This window comes from Anas acuta, chromosome 1 (genome assembly GCF_963932015.1).
Source record: "Anas acuta chromosome 1, bAnaAcu1.1, whole genome shotgun sequence".
In the NCBI taxonomy this organism is placed as follows: Eukaryota; Metazoa; Chordata; class Aves; order Anseriformes; family Anatidae; genus Anas; species Anas acuta.
Window position 1 is genome coordinate 141,100,995 of NC_088979.1, and position 15,264 is coordinate 141,116,258.

General features: G+C 37.8%; 1 protein-coding gene across 14 annotated transcripts in view; it reads right to left on the reverse strand.

The window, feature by feature from the left end:
• ERC1 (ELKS/RAB6-interacting/CAST family member 1) overlaps positions 1–15,264 on the reverse strand; it is a 302,166-nt gene that overhangs the window by 17,207 nt on the left and 269,695 nt on the right. For 10 of the 14 annotated variants that reach the window (XM_068661239.1, XM_068661266.1, XM_068661249.1 and 7 more), the window contains one exon: positions 1,705–1,893. In XM_068661239.1, the coding sequence (XP_068517340.1) occupies positions 1,705–1,893 (189 nt within the window). Of the gene's footprint in view, positions 1–1,704; positions 1,894–15,264 lie in introns of those variants that run through there. The other 4 variants (XM_068661304.1, XM_068661291.1, XM_068661296.1 and 1 more) reach the window with 1 other exon arrangement.

Genomic DNA, 15,264 nt, shown 5'->3' on the forward strand with positions numbered 1-15,264 from the left:
TAGCAGACTAGCCAATTTCAGGTGTATCCAAACTTTGCCCACATACAGCCTTTATTTTTTGTTGTCAGAGATGGCCTCCCATACCGGTTTTACATTCATTGATTCATCTCAGTATGAAAGACATGATGATTCAAAATCATGTGCCTCATGTTTTGATCTATAATGTAGAAGCTGTACCTCTTTAATATATGATGATGGCATGCATTATACTGAAAACCTTTTAATCCTGGATCAGTGAGTACAAAATCCCAGAGACAAAAAAATGCTGACTTGGTGCACAGGGGATAGCAGGGTCCGTTGGAAAAAGGAATGTGCCAAGCCTATAGAGACAAATGTAGATATTGAGTGAGGCACACAGCACATGTTGAATCAAGGAAATGTATGAAGACAGGTAGAAAGACAGAGACCAACTGTCTTGTACCATCTAGGTCCTGTTACAGGCATATTTATCTCTAGAGGTCTGCTCTTCTTTCTGAACTGTTAGATGTGCTCCTGTTGGCTTCCTGTAATTTAGTTTCCGAGCTGCTGTCTCAAACTTTTGAATAAAAATACAGCCTTGAATTGAAGGAAACACTAAACATCACAGAAGAAGAAAACCAGAGCTGAAGTATTCAGGTTAGACTCAAGATAGTGTTCACTGACCTGCAAATCCCCTTTTAATTACATTGGCCTTGCACTATTTCATCTACATACTGGGTGTGGTGTATGTATATATATATACACACATACATATACATGGAAGTGAATAATTTAGTAAAAGAATTGGCATTATAATCCAAAGTCAGAGTCAATAGTATAGAATTAGTCACATCTATTTCTGGTACAAACTTCTTATATTAATTTAACTAATATGTTTGTAGTATAGGAGTAAGATCAAAAATTAAAGTGTTGAAACAGGAAGGAATGAGAAAAAAGGGTTGTGGAGAATGATGGATTATAGTATGAAAACAAGAGATAAAAACTGCCAGTGAAGGGATTAAGGAAGGCAAGACATCACTAGAGTTGGGAGAAAGGAAGATTATTTCTGCAGCTGAATTATAGCTAGATTGACAGTCTCTGCAGAGACTTCATCAGAGAAGCTGTTATTAAACCCTTTCAGTTCTGTATTCCAAAACTTCTGGAAATACAGTGTTGGATTTCTGAAATCACTCTGTGTGTATGTATGTGTGTGTGTTCACATGTGCATGGGTGTGTTGCACTTAGCACAGTGGGTCCAAATCTCAATTCAGGTATCTGGGCAAGGTGGTAATACAGAAAAGTATTGACAGAACATACTATTGCAGATGGTAACACTGGTTATATTTACGTAAAGTGTGTGACTCATAAAAATGTGCCAATTCAAATATAAATGATTAATGTCCTCTAAAAAAGATTTAAGATCCCTATCGCTATGTTAAGTTATAAAGTACAGCTAAAATCTGTTAACAGGTAAAACGTGGCAAAAGTGGTATCTTGTTTTAGGGGGTTAGATTTCCCTTGTGTGTAAATATATGTCCTCAAAGAGGCAAAAAAGGCAAATAAAATTCCACAATAAATATTAAAGGCAATTTCAAAAAGCATTGGCTCCTTCCTCCAACTGAACAGTGGGTCTTTGCTACCTGTTTTCATGACTTAAGGAATGATTTCACGTTTTGATGTGGTGCATCACTAAGACCTACACCAACATTGCAGGCTTTTGTTCAGATCTTCAGATGACAAACTCACCTGCTCCTGGGACATATTCTGCAGCTCTTTCTCCCAAGCTGTCCGGTCATCATCCAGGTGGTAGGAAGCAGGTGGGGTGAGTCCACGCAGAATCAGGGGGTCACGGTCATGGCAGAGGGCTGTCAGATGTCCAATGTATAACTTCAACTTGCTGCGATTCTGATCGAGTTCTAAGAGGGGCTGAATTGTCTGAAATAAGAACAGAAGTAGTCAAGAACTGTCTGAGACACAAGCAATGATGAAGGAAAAGATCAAGGACAAGGTTACATACTTGTTCAACTTTATACTTAAAGAAACCTGAACACTCTCCCTCCCCACAGTATTCCTATCATATAGTTGCATAACCATCCAGCACTGAGGCAGAAAGAAATGAAGGACATCAGGAGCAGAGAAAGATGACAGCCATCTTATTGATATATGAAATAATGATGATACGGGGTGAAAAATGAAACAGTATGAATTAAATGGATTAAGTCTATTGATTATCCAGCAGCACTCAGTCAGCTATTTCCACTCCCTTCTTTAAAGAAAATATATTTTTTTGGATAAAAGGTGCCTGTCAACAGTAAAAGCCAGTGCAATTTAGATTCTCCCTCATTTTAAAAACAACCATTTCACTGTTACATAAGTATGCATTAAACATGTTCCAAAGAGTGAAATTTCCAATGATGTCAAGTTGCTGGTTTCTAAGATAAACATCTCTCTATGGTAGAAAATGGAGAGATGTATCTTAACCAGAAAGTCTTCTATTAGTTTTGAAAAGGTGATGACTTTCAATTACTATTGCAAGCCAGATTCTATACAACAGACTAAAAACATAAAATCAAAGAACTCTAATAAGTACTATTTTATTTCATTATATATTACCTAATCTGAATCTAAACTTAGTTGCTCATTGCAAGCCCTGGCATCATCCAGTTCCCACAAAAATTATCAGAAGAGCCATTTTTCATTTGCTTTACTAAAAAATAGAGTTCAAATGGATAAATACATATGTGGAAACCCTCACTATATCCCCACCCAAACGATTTCATATTGTTCTAGGTATTCATGGGCATATATTCAAAAGTGCAGTATACAAAGCTTTGGCTCTAAGGTTTGCAGCTGATCAAAAATTAAAGAAGAACCAGGCACTGTGCCTCCACTCCATAAAATGAGGTGTTGAAGCTATAAGCACTGATGCGCACCAGCTACAAGAGCTGGAAAGCCTTACTACAGTGCTGGCAACTTGTCTTTGTGTTCCCAGGCAGGGGCTGCACCTGCTCTCTGCTAACAGGCTGGGGATATCTTTTCAGTAGGACACCTCTGACCCCGCTAATGAATAAGGAGTGAGATAATCTCTGAGTCAACAGAAACAGGGTGCTGGCACCACTTTCAACAAAGACCCTGGCTTCGAGCCCTTTTAATAAGGCTGTCAGGGCTCACTTATTTTGTTTCTAACACTGTTCTACATGGATTAATTTCTGTAGAGTGAGAGGATCTGAGAGCGGTGGCTAAGCAGCTAACTAATGTCAAACTCCTTGTCCCGCAGAGAGCCAGCTGCGCTCGACAGCCAACAGCAGAACATCAGGGTGGCAGCAGCGAAGACAAGCCAGCAGCAGCCAGGCTGAAGGGACAGACAAGAAACCTGCAGAGAGAGTAAGCTCGCATGCCCTGTTATAAACCTTACCACTATGTGTGGCCTCGGGGCAACATCTGTTTACAGATATGTACACGTATAAAAATATGGTTTGGTGTATCAAGATTGCAAACTGCAGCAGGGCAGAATACTGCTCTCTTGTATAGGGCAGTAGGAAGGGATATTTTAGCAACATCAGCACAGTCACACTTCACTTCCATCACCAAGTACAATGGTCTTTAACCAATTGCACCCATCAGCTTTGGTTGCTTGGTGAATTTACACTCAGTTTCTTATAATGTGGATCACATGGATTATGATCTGAACGCGCACTGCCTATACAGGTGTAAAAAAAAACCCTGTGACATTTCTAATTTGACTGATGTCTTTCCTTACTATACGGTTTCTCCACAGGGGGGAGAATGATGGAAGATCATACCCTGAAAAAATACTGTTTCATTAAAATGTGGAAAATAAGTCGTCAATGTCTAATAAAGCTGACCAATCAACACAGTAGGTGCCTTGTATTCTCCTACAGATAACACATTCTATCAAATATCCATCCAATGTGCAAATTCCACTCTGTAAAGACCTGGACTTGCCAACCTTCCTGACTGTTCTTTGTGATAAAGAGAAAGCAGAGCTATCTGGCAAGCAGTGATGGAAGACTTTAATATAAGAGTTGAATTTGATTGCTTGGGGATGTTCTTTCTGTACCCTTCCCCCTTACCTTAAGCAGCACGTTCCTCCCTTTCTGGAGATAGGCCAAATGAGGCGTGTGAAAGTTCTTAACTAGCAGCGCTCCCAAAGCTGTTCACAGAGCAATCATTTCTCTCACTTGGGATCCATTAAACCCTGCCAGTCAAGTAGGAAATGCCCTTCTATTTGCGTTCCTGCCGTATCTACTTTGAACTAGACACTTAGCAAAAGGCACCGTGCTTCCCACGCAGCAGAGCTGCCACTGTCTTATCTCAAGAGGGTGTAAGAGCACTTGCTAAGTGGAAAGGCAGGGCAGTACTGGACACATAAACCACATCATGCTCCCATGTTCAGCTCAGAGCTGTAGAGCTTTCTAAGAAAACAACGGGTAGACAGACCAAGCCCAGGAATCTCTTCTGAAGCAGCCAATCTTCATTAGGCGCACTGATACTTTTGGACCATCCTCATCAAAGCATGGAATGAAGTCTGCTTAATGTACCACCTAGTTCTGAATATTGCAAATAGCCAGCTATGTGTGAAAGTTCATTTCACTAAAAAAAGCAGTCACTACAATGCTGAAGTGGAGACACAAAATGCCTTAACAAATCTCTGATACAAAACCAAAGCATCTCTTCTACCAACAGAAACAGACATTTGGGAAGGTGTTTCCAAACAAATCCAACTTGGAAACAACATGCCCAGTCTTTTCTGAGATTTCACACACACACAAAAACCTTTGAGCATGACAAATGGGAGTCTATTTGTAGCTCTGCAAGCCATCATGACAAAAATACACTTTAAATAAAATTAATACTTTAAATAAAATTAATACTGCTTCTTCAACTGTAGTTCTGCTGTTGCTGTACAATGGTCAGCTTAAATATAGGCAACTGTGTTTAAAAGATTTTATGATAAAAGTCTGCATTTAAATTCATATATGCGCTGCATAGATAAGAAAAGGTACTAGTAACCGAATCTGGCTGGAAATACTTATCTAAATGTTTAGTCACGCTTATTGTGAAAGATGAATACACCTTCGATACAGAGACTGTTGTGTCTAAAAGTTTGTCTGAACAGTGTCTAATGTAAATATGCAAAAACACGTAGGTAGTTATATGAGAAAGAAAGCCAGTGAATGGGTGGTATAAGTGCAGCAGTGTCGAACTGAGACAAATGCGATATTGACTATCCGTAAATGTCTGCAGAGTAAAGTATGGTTTTAATCAACATGTAATAGGACTCAGTCACCACAACCACCAGCTTTAAATTACTGGTTCTCCAGGCAAAAGGACTAATGACCCAGTCACCTTTCTCCCTGCTAGAATTCCCTTCTTCTCCAAAGGAAGCAACCACTTTTCTTTGCCAGAACTAACTAATTAACTTTAGTTAGTTAATTTCAGAGAATATGTTTTAAATTTCTACTTTGCAATAAATCTGCAGCTCCCCATTTGGAGTGGAAGGAAGTCTTTTATGTGTCCAGTCTGTTTTTCCATTTGCATCAGTTGATCTAGAAAAAAGTTAGTTGCTTACAGAATCTCCTCACCCCTCAGAATCATGCATATGGATCAACAGCCGTAATCCTTTTTCTTACAGAAACATACCTCTGAATCCTCTGGGCAAACAAAAAGAAGAAAGTAACATCTTGACACAGCAGTGCTAATACAGAGTACCATGCATACACTTGGCACTGGCACGACTGATGTCACTAGCTTGCCTATGCTGCTTGCAACATAATGTTGCATGCATTTGAATTCACTACAGAATGCAACAAGGCAGAGTAATATAGATATGTGGTCTTCATTTTGCAACCAAATAATTCAGTAAACTTTTCTCCACTTACCCATAAATATTTGAGAGAATCTCTGAAGAACAGCTATACCAAGAAGAAAATGAAGAAAAGAAAATGGAACTGATAAATAATCTCAGGGTCAAAGTAAATAAAGTGAGGTCAAAATATAACTAGATTTGCAAAAGTGTTTGAAATAAGTGTGCATGGAAGGAATCAGGAAGTTTCCAAGGAATTAACTGTTTTGAGAAATGCTCTAGCGTGCTAGCCTGGTCTCTGGACCTTGACTGTGCTTTGTAGATTCTGCAAAGGCACAAAACCAATGACAATGATGACACCTTAAAAACTTCAGACTGGATATAGCAAATAGGCTTTGAAAAGAATCAAGTTAAATCAGCCCTTTATCTCTTATCTAGCACATTTATCATGCAAGCACAGCAAATTATTTTCAGCTCCAGTTTTTAGCCTTCGTTGCTTACAGACACTGCCCAACAAAACTTACATGTACTTCTCAAACTACCGTTACACAGAAGATGGGCTTGAAGTCTCAGTAAATAGACACATGATTTGTTAGAAAGAAATTATTCCAAGGAGGACCTGAAAAAGCCAACAAAAGATGGAACAGATCATAGTGGGCCCTCAGATGCCTAAAGAAAAAAAGTCTCCTGTATCTGGGTTTTGTTACAGATATCATCATAAAAGAAAATTTTGCCAATATAGCAAAATTTCTCGTATTGTAAGATATGGAAATAAACTAAGAAACAGAATGATACAGTCTGGAAGTATTTGCATGGCAAATTGAATTATGCCTTTTCCCTGCTCAAACCATTTGTGTTTGTTTGGCAACAAATGCAAGGGTTCAACTATGATCATCGTGCAACCATTGAATGCAGTGGAGTTTTATGAGGCATGAATTTGGCTCAGAAAGTGCAAAGCTTTCCCAAATTCAGAACAATTTATCACTGATGTCTTCCCTTCATTATTTTAAATGGAAACAGAAGAAAGTTCTCAAAAAGACTCTGCCTGACCTCAGTTCAGTTCAGCTCAGTTCACTGCTGTACAGAGATACTTGGTTTCTTCAAGAGACCACAATACAAAGGCTCAAGGACAGGCTCAGTTTTCTTTAGATTTGTTTTAGAGACAAAAATGGATTTAAATCTAACCTTCATCATTTTCTCCTCATAAAACAAAACAAAACAACATGCGTGAGGAGGTGAAAGAGATTCTGGCTATTTTGACAGAGCTGTCTTACTCAGTTCATTTCTGACAGAATCAATTAGGAAGTCATTTTTATAAAGCAAATTCTTTCTGAAATTTTTATACACCATGAACAAATCCCATGGATTAATGATTTCCAGAGTTCACCCTCTTCATCTTGGGAAAAATCCAGACCAGAAGAATAGAAAAAGCACAAAACAGGGAAAGTAGTTTTTTGTTCTCTCATTTAAGTAAAATCTTTTTGCCATAATGTAGGTGAATCAAATAATTGCAGTGGGTTGGTAGGATTCCTAAAGCACTGAAAAAATATTTCGAAAATATTTTTCTACATAACAAATCCAGAAGTGCTTTTTCATAACACTGGCAACTTTTGCTTACATGGGCTGTGAAGCAAAATTTTGTGGGGAACCATGTGCGGAATAGCAGGGACTACTACAGATCAGAACTGAAATACACTGGCAGGACTGTGTGAAGCTTATAATTGGCACATTGGGAAGTACTAAAGTTCAGCAAGGGGGTACTTCAGCAGAGCTGAAGGGTTTCTCTACATACGGCGACTCCAGCTTGAATTTTACCTGTTTCACCAGTCCCTTGCTTTCAAAAGCAAGAGCATTCACCGAAATCCTCACCCACTAAATATAACTAACTGCTCTATGCACACATGGCATCTCTTTCTTCTGTAACGGCCCATATGTCTCTTTCCTAGTTGAGTCAAAGGAGAGAAATTTGTGACTTAATTGCAAGATGAGATCAGAACATGCAAACTCAAATGTTCTATTTATTTGTCTAAGTTTTCTTTTGTTTTCAAAATCTCTTGGGAATCTATCAACCCAGCAACTTAACTCAACCCAAAAACAGGTGGAACAAAGCAGAGTAAGGTCTACAGAGAATCTAACATCTTCCAATGCTTTTTAATATGTCAATATCCACTTAATTTGAGAGTGTCATTCCTGTAAGTTTTGATAGTTACCAGGTGAAAATTTTCAATAATAAAATTGATTACAGAAAGCTGTGAAACTGGGTAGTCAAACTTGGGATACCGAAAATTAGGATATCATCAAGAAAAAAAAAAGTATTCCTGTAGCAAATGAAAATGGTTCAACAAGCAATGTGCTCACAGCTTGTACAATGAGACCGTGGACTTAACAAGCATCCTCTTGATCAAACTTCTGAAGATGCAATTAAGGAAGTGAAAGTTTTGATTTCACAGACCACATTTTATTCAGATTCCTTCATCACAAGAATATTGCAACTTGAGAATATGTAAGATCAACCTGCTTGTATTTTTAATCTGTTAAAATTTTCTATCACTCATTCTCTTATTAAGAGTGAACAAGAAAGCACATATATTCCTTGATATGCTGTAGTTTGTCTATTACTTCTTCCTATTACAAGAGATAAAAGGAAACAGCAGCTAAAATGCTTTTGTTTGAAAGCCGAAAATTTTATCACATATACTAGGAGAATCTGTCCATGTGAATGCTTATGTATCAGGGACTGCATTCTTTCGTCTCCCTGCTGTCTGATACATTGTTAATGGAAAACAGAAGGCATTTCTTAAGTAGTCTACCAGAGAACACAATCAGTGCTCTTCCTGTTCAGATGAACTATAACCTCCCTGTTCATGGGCGATACGAATCTTTGTCTCGTCCCTCTCTAACACTGAGTCTTCATTCAGTTGTTTCAGCTCTCTACCTGCTACATGACACTTTCAAAGCAAAGCCACATGAAGCCACAGTCTGCCTGGTTTGTCTGTCGTCAAGATTCCCTTGTGGAATTCTTTGCTCTCCATTCAAATGCAAATTTCCATCAATAAATATGAATATACACACATAAATATCTATATAAATTCTTCTCTATAAGTTGCATTAAACTAACAGATGTAGTTGGATTGCCTGTGGTGAGACTACTATGAGTTGGAACCTGGCATCTCTGTCAGTAATTACAAACTTCACCAGCCAGGAAAATACAGCGTCTAGATTGGCTACTTGCCCTTATCAGTTTTTATTTTAGTCATATTTCTCTCAAGCTTGTTTTCATAGTTAATAAATTGGAGAGCAGGTTTGGGCTTGATTCTTTCTCTACTCTAATGCTGTTCATCCTCCCTCATTTCTTTTCTCCAAACTGCACTGGCACACCCCTGCTGGCTGCAGCTACTCCACTCCTGTCTCTATCCTGTCTATGAGTGCCAGAGCTCAACTTCACTCTCCTTTATGCTACCAACAGCATACTCACAGTGAGAAGAAGCTTCCTCCATGGTTGCACACTGGCATGTGGATGAAGGCTATAAGAAATCTAAATGACTAAGTAATTGGGAGATAGTACAGACTATCAAAAAAGTCTGCAAGTGACAACGCTCTCCTGGAAGCGGCCAGAAACAAATAAAAATGTTTGAGTATAGAATTCTTACTTGCTACAAAGAACAAGCTGTGAGTAGAAGAACATATTGAGCTGTAAATCAGAAAAGAAAATAAGACACAGACCTGGAATAATCTGATTTGGTAGATATGAATGATAGCCTCTTTGCAATTGTTTTGCTGAAAAGCTCAAATCTCTACAAAAAGAAACCAGCCATCTGTTTTGAATGTTTTAGAATATAAGTATCTATTTGTGTTCTACTTTGATCTGTAAGAATAATAGGAAGACAGTGATACAATCCAGTTACACCTCTGTTGTGAGTGCTTAATTCATCCCAGAACTGCAGATTACAAAATTCCATCTGGAAATCTTAGTCTTATCTTTCTGGGATCAGAAAGAAGACTAACAGTGTATCAAGATCAATTCTTTTGTGCTGGTAGATAAAACATTCTTGGACAGAGAATATATTCTTCCAATATAAAATAGTTATTAAGATAGCAAAATAGTATAGTTAAAAAACCAAGCTAACAAAAGAACTGTTCCCAGGGAAAGGACTGGGAGCAGAACTTAATGCCTTTTTAAGGATAGCATTCTTCTCAGGCTGGCCCATCCCAGTCTAACAATACTCTATTTACTGGCTAAAAGATTGCATGCCAGTACAGGAACAGAATAAGAGAGAAGGTGGAAAGGAATGGTTTCCAAACTGGGATGACAGAACATTAATCATATAACAAAATACTAAGGTTGATATCACTATCTCTTAAATTGGTCACTTAAATTGGAGATGGGATCGTTACTTACACTGAAATGAGAAAGTCACTGCAAAAGGCTTTTCATTATTCAGTCATTACAGTCAAAATGCTTGAAAAGTCTTGAAAAGAATAGATAACTGTTTGATAGGTAAACCAAACATTTTGATTTTGAACTGTACTTCTTGAGTGAACAGCTGTCAGTTTATGCACCCTCCTTGTTACCCTCCTTGCCTGAGCTTCATGGCAGAGAAGTCTTTCAGTTTCATAATTAACAATGACGCCCACATAAACAGGACTCCAGAAAAGCAGGGATGGAAGGCAGGTCCTGTGATTAACCAGGACAACTGTATTCAAAGTGCTACCCTTGTAAGGATTAATTAGTTACATCATCTTATTGGAGTGCATCGCACCAGGGTTCTTACTGCTACAAGTTTAGCCCATCTGGAAAGTGGGAGTGAGGAGTCCTGACTGTTACAGTATGACAAAACAAATCTGGCATCTTATCTCTCAGTCAGGCCAAGCGATAATGTTTAAATAAAGTAAGATTATTTCATGTAGCCGCCTTCAAATTTTGCACAGTGAATGTCTCTAAGGCAAGGCACATTCTTTCACAGTGATTTTACACATATGAAAGAACTATAACAGATATAATACAGATACACCACACAATTAATTTGTAGATTTTTATGGAGGAAGAAATAACCCTTTGGAAAACAAAAGATGACAATGAAAAGGGAGAGAGCTGTCTAAAGAGCTTTGTTCAGTATGCTATAATCGGAGCTCCTTCAAATATTTAACACATGGGTTAATGGGTTATTATACATTTTTTGTGAAGGAATAGGATCTTGGAAAGAAAAATAAAATTATTAATAAATCAAGTTGAACACAAATCTAACACAATTTTGGGAACAAATTCAAAATGAGGTATCAGAATCACCACTATACCACTGTAACAACAGTTTTAGGACATTGTGTAATAATATTACCTAGCACTTATGTAGCACTTTTCCCAAGCAGAACTTACACTTCACAAAAACTTCAGCTCATTTTACGATTACAGAATTTGAGACAGAGAGAAAGAAAAGAAGCGAGTGGTAGGAGACAATGCCAGGAAAGAATTTATCTTCTGAATCGTGGTCTAGTACCGTGTCCAGTGAAGTATGTTGTAATATGAGTCAGGCATGAAAGCTTGATTTTTTTGATCTAAGAATTAAAAAGACTATACTGAAAATAAATTTATTTAAAAAGCATCTGCAGAGAAGCTTATTAGGTCACAGTGTAGTAAGTGACAAGACTGAGAACCTAAAAGAATTGTGACAGTAGGATGAGCAGCCCTCTACATGCTGCAAGCATGAAACGTGCCTCATGTTGAGAGAAAGATCACATTTATGCAGTGAATGAATGTCCATGTAATCATCTGACAATGGATCTCATCATGAATAAGATATATCCTTTGCTGAAGAAAATCAGTATATTTATTCAAGCACCAGAGTGCATGAAAAAAATGAGTATTCCTCTCAAGCTTCTCAAAGTACAGGCACTTTTTCTTCTGCAGTGTTCTCAATAAGTTCATGGGGGTTAGCAACTGTGGTAAGGGTTGCTTTAAGTCCTGAGATGTCCTATCCAATCTCCCTCAATATCATTACTTCTGTCCCTCTTACTCTACCATCATACTAGCCACAGCTCTTCAGACTACTGTCATCTGTCTCCTACTTCTGCCATCATCCTCTAAATCTGTTTGAATACCTAGGTGTGCTGACTGACTAGGTGCCCATGCTTATGCATTTCCTTTCAGCTGTCAGATGGAAATAAATAAATACCCCCCTCAAAAGAAAGAAAAAGGAAGTCATAAATGTTCATTTGGGGCATTCCTGAGGGTGAGAGAAAATTGGTCTGCAGACACCAGAAACATGGCTTACAAGCTTGAGCATTCAATTGTTTTTTTTGTCTTCATCTGCTTGTATCAACTTCTCTGGGAGCATAACTCTTTCCATTGTTTTTACTTCAAGACTTTTTAATACCTTTATCCTAACAGAAGGAACACAGAAAGGTCATTCAAGCTACATTACCCTTGAATAGTCACAAATGTCTATTTAGTATAATACTGTTTTTGGAAACAATTTATTCACAAGAGATGTCCTTTAGAATATTATAATCTAATGATGAGAAACTATACCTTAAAAAAAAGCAAACAATTCGTTTCACAGAATGGCAGAATGGCCAAGGTTGGAAGGGACCTCTGAAGATCATCTAGTCCAAACCCCCTGCTGAGCAGGATCACCTAGAGCACATTGCGCAGGATGGCATCCAGATTGGTTTTGAGTATCTCCACAGAAGGAGACTCCACAACCTCTCTGGGCAACCTGTTCCAGAGCTGTCACTCTCACAGTAAAGAATTGCCCTCTCATATTCAGCTGGAACCTCCTGTACTTCAGTTTGTGCCCGTTGCCTCTCGTCCTGTTGCTGGGCACAACCGAAGAGACTGGCTCCATCCTCTTGACACATTCCCCTCAGATATTTATACACATTGGTGAGGTCTCCCCTCAGTCTTCTCTTTTCCAGGCTGAACAGGCCCAGTTCTCTCAGCCTGTCCTTGTACAACAGGTGCTCCAGTCCTCTAACCATCTTAGTAGCCCTCCTCTGGACTTGCTCCAGTAGTTCCATGTCCCTCTTCTACTGAGGAGCCCATTAAACATATTGATGACTTTTTTTTTTTTTCCCAGTTCTTAAGTTTGGATGACTCTTGTCTACAGGGAAACCTTAAGCAAAGCCAATTACAAAATTAAAAATATAGCCTTTGCTATGCAATACATACGTAATCTGTTGATGTCACCATTATAATTTACACTTTTTGAAAAGAAATCTATAAAATTTACTTGAGTTGACTGGTTTTTAGTTCTCAAAAACAATTTAAATATTTTCCTGTTCTGTCACCCGCCTCTTTCCACCACAGACATTAACTCTGAAATCTTAAAAAGATGTGTTAAATTATGCTAATGTCTTCAGGAGTCGACTCACAGTACTTATTGTTTCTGTGTTAAAATTTGTGAAACTCAAGTATTAGAAAAATGTCACAAAAAGAGGTCTTTTGTCTTGCAAAGTTTTTTTTCTTTTTCTTTTTCTCTTACAGTAATAGTAATGTTCTAATATTTTCATCATCTTGAAAAAGAAAATTTTATGTGCTCTAGTTTAATGCTAGCTCTTTGGCTATTACGCTGTTACTTTAATAAGCATGAAATTAATTTTCAGATTTTGTTCCTGGAATTCAAGCACAGCAAAGCCAAATGTTTTGCTCCTTAGCAGGCATATCCGTGACTTCAGATTTTTTTGGCAATCATTATTAGAAAACGCTTACACAGAATGAGTTCCAAAATTGTATGGTGATGGCATCTCTTAGGTTCCAACTTCTACTGCAAGCCAGAGCCATGGAATATGGGAAGAGGAATGCTATATAACGGCATGCACGCTCAAAAACACAGACATAGTATGTATAAATTATAAACTGGAATAAATGTCTCAGTTCTCAGAGTTTCACTTTTGCTCTTTCTGTATTCTTACTCTTAGCACTTTTAACTTATCCTTGCTTTTCCACGTGTCCTTCATTCTGATTGCCTTTCACTCTTCTGACAGCTTTTATGTTATCCTATACCCACAACAGCCATCCAACAAAATCAGTTCTCCTTTTTGATGTGCAGAGTTAACACAAGCAGATTTCTGAACCATGCTCACACTTTCTCACATAGTAGATAGCATGGCTGTACTTAGCAAGAAAGCTAGATGAGTAGAGCAGCTTGAGAAATTTATGTATAGAAGCTCTGCTGCTTCTTTCCCAAATATAGCATATGCACGGCACATGTTTACAGGAATATACACATGCATACATACATATCGTTAATATGTATTTGATATCGTAAAGTTTAAATCCCTTTTAATTTTGATAAAAGTAATAACTGATTAAGCCATTGGCCAGACCATTTTAGTATTTGAGAAAGACAAAGGGGTACCCTCATGAGAAAGCACATTCGAATATGCTTGGATATAGAGAAGCATAGAGCTCCATCTGGGGAATAAAAGGAGTCATGAGAAATTCAGACAGAAAGGAAATGAGAGAATCGGTCCTACAGAAAAAGGCTGGTATTTACACTGAACTGTAAATTACCATTCTATGAAACTACAGGTAGGGCACATATGTTTAGAAGTAATACTGCATTTCAGTGGAGCTGTATCTGATAGTGCTGTCATTTTTAGCATTAACATTTTCAGTCAATTCCAGAATTTAGAAGGGAAAAGGCCTTTTGTAATATATATATATATACACACACATATATATATATATATATATATATATAAATAATGTAGTGTGTTACTGTACATATTTTGGTGGATTCCATTATCTTCAGCATTGACCAGAGAAGATTGCATCTTCAGACCTAAAGGAATCTTGCAAAAATAAAATTATCTCCAAGTCTTACAGTATTAGGCACCATTTGAAAGTCATTGTAACATACACATTCCATTTAACACATGCAGATTTAAGTACTTCATGGCTTAAAATCTTCTCTTTACAAAGGGAAGGAGAAGTTTTTTCTTTGAATGTACGTGGAATATCATGATAAAAACATGTACTTTGTTAGGAATAACAGGCTTGGGAGGCATCAATCGGCTTTATGCTTTTCTCTGTTGATGTATGCAAGACAGACTTGAGACTGACGTGTTTCTCAGATGGGATGCCTGTTAGGTGAGGATGCTGGCTGCCTCATTATTTTCACTAGGATATTCTGTAACACTCTTTCCTTGCTCTGCTGTCATAGTGTGGAAGCTAAGGAAAATGCCTCAAGTACAAAGCAAAAGCATATACCATATTTAATTGGTATGAGGAGCACCTATTAATTCAGTAAACTAAGAAGTCATTCTCTTAGCACAGGTACATTCATAGATGAATCAGTAGATGGGAGAAAAAAAGATAAAGATCTTTCTATCAGTGTTTGTTATATAATCTTCAATTTTGCTCTGGAATGAAAATCAGAATAATCCCTACCTTGATTGCAAGTGTCTTCTTTCTTTTCATCGTTTTCTTACCTGATCATTCCTGTTTAATTGCCATGCTTCAGCAAAACTTTACAAGCATT